This window comes from Leptonotus elevatus, chromosome 5, assembly GCF_054856555.1.
Source record: "Leptonotus elevatus isolate MCC_2025b chromosome 5, RoL_Lele_1.0, whole genome shotgun sequence".
Classification (NCBI taxonomy): domain Eukaryota; kingdom Metazoa; phylum Chordata; class Actinopteri; order Syngnathiformes; family Syngnathidae; genus Leptonotus; species Leptonotus elevatus.
Window position 1 is genome coordinate 18,582,446 of NC_141243.1, and position 5,055 is coordinate 18,587,500.

The window sequence follows — 5,055 nt, forward strand, 5'->3', positions numbered from 1 at the left end:
GAGAAAACCCACGCAGGAACGTAGAGATCATGCAACCTCCAGCCAGGAAGGCCAGAGGGCCACCATGCCGCCTGCTATGAGTAAACCAGATAGGAAACTGAGAACAAATTCTCATTTGCAATGTCAACTATAGTGCTAAAATAAAATTACAAATTAATAAGTAAAATGAATTATGAAACAACAGCTAATTTATGTTTTTAAGTTATCCCAAAACTAGTATAGTTCAATTTAATCCAAACATTTTATTGTACAAATTACTCTTAAAAAAATACAAAATTACACCAACTTAAAAAAGTTAAGTTAGTTGTAGTTTTCATAATCTATTTGATTATTTTGAACATTCGGGTTTACAGTGCAGTGGAACAGTGTTGTGTACTGAACTGACAATGAAAACTATTCTATTCTATTGTTGTGACTCCAAGGTGGAATTTCTAAAAGAAAAGGCAGAAATAAACATATCTTTACAATTAAAGTTAAAAAAAAAAACATATTTAATCAAATACAGTCTTGTAAATTTTTTCCACAAATATTTATTCTATGAGTGACATGTGAAAAAATAAAATAAATAAAAGTGCTTGTTTTGTGTAGGCCTATCTTCTGTTACACAAAACGTGATCGATATTAAGTGTTGATCTATTTAGCTTTTTCTACATTGTAAAATCATATCAGGTGATTAGGCCTATGTTTGCAGGAAGAAAAAAAAACATATCCGTGTTAAACCTTTGAAGCTTTACTTGGAAAATTCTCAAGGGAAACATACAAGTTTTGCATTATATGGACCCCTTTAAATGCATGACATTTTTATAATCTATGACATTTTGTCATGGCAATTGTCAGTGTCCAGTTGAAGACTAAAAAGCATGCAATTGATAATATAGATGTGGTAATTATTGTGGTTGTAAATACATAGTTATGCTGAAAGATTTTTCTAATATTCTATTTATTTACAAATAAAATCTATAGCAGCAACGATGAGTTCTAAAGCACTGCAAACTATACAGATACTAAAAATAGGATTCTATTAAATAAAGGTGTCGCAAACAGTATCAAAACATTACTACTGCTATGTGTACCTGTAAATATGCGGCGCATGTATAATAAATAAAATGCTCAAGTGTGTTAAACACATGTGCCACAGTGCCTCTGACGCGGTGCGTATCCTACTGGAAGCATATTGCGCAATATTTAAGGCTTCTCGTTAAAAATGCCCACATTGTACTCTCAGTGAAGTTTGTAGTCGAGCACATCCAAAGAGAAGAGGTTGCAGGGCCGTTTAAAATGCAGTAATGAACAAGCTGTTCCACACGATTAGGAAATAATCCGCGTGTCAGTGTCATCTTTCTTATGCTAAGTGGCTGTCTTTGAAGGCGGATCTTTTGGCAGGTTGGACCGGGACCGAGGCGGCTCCGAGCAGCTCAGACAAGCGCTGCCACCAAACGCATCAACAGCCCGCCTCCCAGAAGCGCAGCCATTCCATACGATTTAGTGGCAGACGTGTGATATTATCACCGAGGATGTTTATTTGAGTCGGACGTCATTATTTGTGACCCGCCGAGAGGAAGGGGGGGAAATAAAGGCAGGGGAGGCGCTCTACTTGTAGTGTGAGTGAGCCTCCTCCAACTTCTTGCACTGGGACGGGAAGGAAGCACAACGCTGCGAGACAACGCTGGGCGGAAAAGTGGCATGGAACGAGAGGATGGAGGAATCGGACTTTTGCGAGTGACTTATTTCTTTTGGAATGCGCAGCCAAAGGGATTTTTTTTTTAATGCACACGTTTGAGATTCTTGCGATGGAAATTGAATGAACACGCATGCTGCAACTCTTGAATCCCAAAACAGCGCGCCCGGCAGCATGGGCTGCAACGCACTCCCCCTTCTGCAAAACTCTATTTTTGGACCAGTGTGGGATTTATGTTTTTATTCAACTTTGGCGGACAAGGTGGTCTTGCGCCAGACAGCTGTGTAAGTTCAGCCACTCTGATCTGGTTTTCATAAAATACTTTGTTGTTGTGTAAGATAACCAATGATGGACAGATTTTTCACAGTTTTTCAACTCAAGTAGTAAGGATGTGTCCAATTGCAAACCTGAACCTCGTACTGTTCATTTCGCTGGTGCTGTGCATCAGTGAGGGCACAGCCATAAGCTCCATTGACCCAGACTGGCCAGGAGAGGGGAAATGTCAACAAATCAGCATCCCCCTGTGTAAGGACATTGGCTACAACATGACCCGAATGCCAAATCTCATGGGTCACGACAACCAAAAAGAAGCAGCCATGAAGCTGCAAGAATTCGCAACGCTGATCCAGTTTGGATGCCACAGTCATCTCAAATTTTTTCTTTGTTCGCTCTATGCCCCCATGTGCACCGAGCAAGTGTCCAACCCCATCCCTGCTTGCAGAATTATGTGTGAACAGGTCAAAGTGAAGTGCTCACCTATTTTGGAACAGTTCAACTTCCCCTGGCCGGACTCACTGGACTGCTCGCGGCTCCCCACCAAAAACGACCCCAACTATCTCTGCATGGAGGCGCCCAACAACGGCTCGGACGAGCAGCCCAAAGTCTCGCATACACAGCCGCCGGATTTCAGACTGCACCGTCCCCTGAACGGGCCGGACCTGCACCTGAAGGACACCGGCAACAGGAAGATTTGCAGCAATCCTGGCAAATTCCACTACGTTGAGAAAAGCGAGTCGTGTGCCCCGAAATGTTACCCCAAAGTGGATGTATACTGGAGTCAAGGGGACAAGCAGTTCTCCTTGGTGTGGATCGCCATCTGGTCCATCCTGTGCTTTGTCTCGAGCGCTTTCACCGTGCTTACTTTCCTCATTGACCCCCAGCGCTTCAAATACCCGGAGAGGCCCATCATCTTCCTCTCCATGTCCTACTGTGTTTACTCTGTGGGCTACCTCGTGCGACTTTTCGTGGGAGCTGACAGAATCGCCTGTGACAGAGACAACGGGGTCCAGTATGTCATCCAGGAAGGCCTGGAGAGCACCGGTTGCACTATTGTGTTCCTGATCCTGTATTATTTTGGCATGGCGAGCTCGCTTTGGTGGGTTATCCTGACTCTCACATGGTTTCTGGCCGCCGGAAAGAAGTGGGGTCACGAAGCCATCGAGGCCAACAGCAGCTACTTCCACCTCGCGGCGTGGGCCATCCCGGCCGTGAAGACCATCATGATCCTGGTGATGAGGAAGGTGGCGGGGGATGAGCTGACAGGTGTTTGCTACGTGGGCAGCATGGACGTCAAAGCTCTCACGGGCTTTGTGCTCATTCCGCTCTCCTGCTACCTCATCGCGGGCACATCCTTTCTCCTGTCGGGCTTTGTGGCGCTCTTCAACATCAGGAAGATCATGAAAACAGAAGGGGAGAACACGGACAAGCTGGAGAAGTTGATGGTTCGCATCGGGGTCTTTTCTGTGCTTTACACCGTCCCGGCCACATGCGTCATCGCATGCTACTTCTATGAGCGACTCAACTTGGACTACTGGCGCTCACAGGCTACGGAGGACAAGTGTAAGGACAACAGCGGACAGGAGTCGGAGTGCCTTTTGACGACGTCCATCCCCGCCGTCGAGGTCTTCATGGTGAAGATCTTCATGCTGCTGGTGGTGGGCATCACCAGCGGCATGTGGATCTGGACCTCCAAGACTTTGCAGTCGTGGCAGAACGTGTTCAGCAGGAAACTTCGAAAGAGAACGAGAAGGAAGGCAAGCAGCGTGTTCACCAGCAGCCGGCCTTACATGAAACCTCACCCGTCTCTCAAAGGGCACGCGACCAAGTATGAACCCACTCGGCCCCCTCCCACCTGTGTGTAAACCCCATAAAACACTTACCGTGAGACATTTTATTCAAGAGAGCCATGATGTATTCATGCAAGCTGCATTGAATATCATGCAACATGTTTTGTTGTTGTATCTCAAACAACAACAGCTGCCTGTGTCTGTGAAAAAAAACAAACAGCTTCTCTTCTGTTATTCTACTGAGGATCCTGGTGGAGAAAAAAATGCATTGTTTCAATCATGAGAAAAGGAGAGGAATAACCAATTGAGCTGTGCCATGGGGTTACTTGAATAATGTGCAATAGATGTTTTGCTTCCACGCGACAAAGACACTTGTACTGTTTAGTGGAAGATTACAGACGAAGAAAGGACCCCAGAGACAATGGAGGCAAATGGTCAGAGAGATGAGTGTTGTGTTTAGAGGCTTTTTCATGGAAATGGAAAACAGGCGGTGTCATATATGTTTGAACTGGAGCGAGAACAGCTGTTTAAAAGCGGCCCAGGCCTTCTCAACTGCCTTTTGTGAGGGAAATCCATGCTGTAAATTAATTAAGCACTCACTGCATTGAAAAGTTGTTCGTATGCGCTATGGAGTTTTCAGTTGCTCTTTTATAGCACAAGGAAATGTTTGTATTTCTAAAACTGCAGATTTTATAAATAAATAAATACAAAAAACGTTCTAGTTTTAAATACAGTTGAGTCGCTATTGCTGTCTTCTAACACCCACACAGAAATTGTTTTTTTAAATTTTCGCAGCACTTGCCTCGAAGTCCAAATCATTTATCTTACTCTGTGCCGCTATAGCTTATTGTTACAAATCGGTCAGTAAAGCGAGACGAAATATTTTCTGACGCCATAGGCAACCGAAATATTGAATTACTGCTATGCGCTCAGCGGCCGCAACATTAGGTACAGCCGCAATGAGATCCAAAACGAGGGTCATAATGCTTGTTTGGAACTGGTGCCATCAGGAAATTATTAATGCTTATTGTTGTGCTTATAGTATGCACAGTAGTGTTGAAATGCACTGAATCATACTGAGAAGTAGTTTTTCTTTTTATATATTTTGTTTGCCTTACATGAGAGAAACAAAACAGCAGACAGCTCTCAGTATGATTCGGAGCAGCCCTACGCTACTGCAAGCTACAAGTACAATGCATAAAAACTTACAAGTATTGTTATAACTAAAAAATATCATACTTTATTTTTGAAAGGTCCATTTTTGATACAGCTCTTGTATTGTATTGCATTTGATTGTATATACCGAATTTT

At 43.7% G+C, this 5,055-nt stretch overlaps 1 protein-coding gene across 1 annotated transcript; it reads left to right on the top strand.

Annotated features, from left to right (window-relative positions):
• Positions 1 to 1,226: 1,226 nt before the first annotated feature.
• On the top strand, positions 1,227 to 4,419 carry fzd10 (frizzled class receptor 10). The gene has a single exon (XM_086076940.1). It carries the CDS (start codon positions 2,068 to 2,070, stop codon positions 3,817 to 3,819), a length of 1,752 nt encoding a protein of 583 aa, XP_085933066.1. The 5' UTR covers positions 1,227 to 2,067; the 3' UTR covers positions 3,820 to 4,419.
• Positions 4,420 to 5,055: the final 636 nt, after the last annotated feature.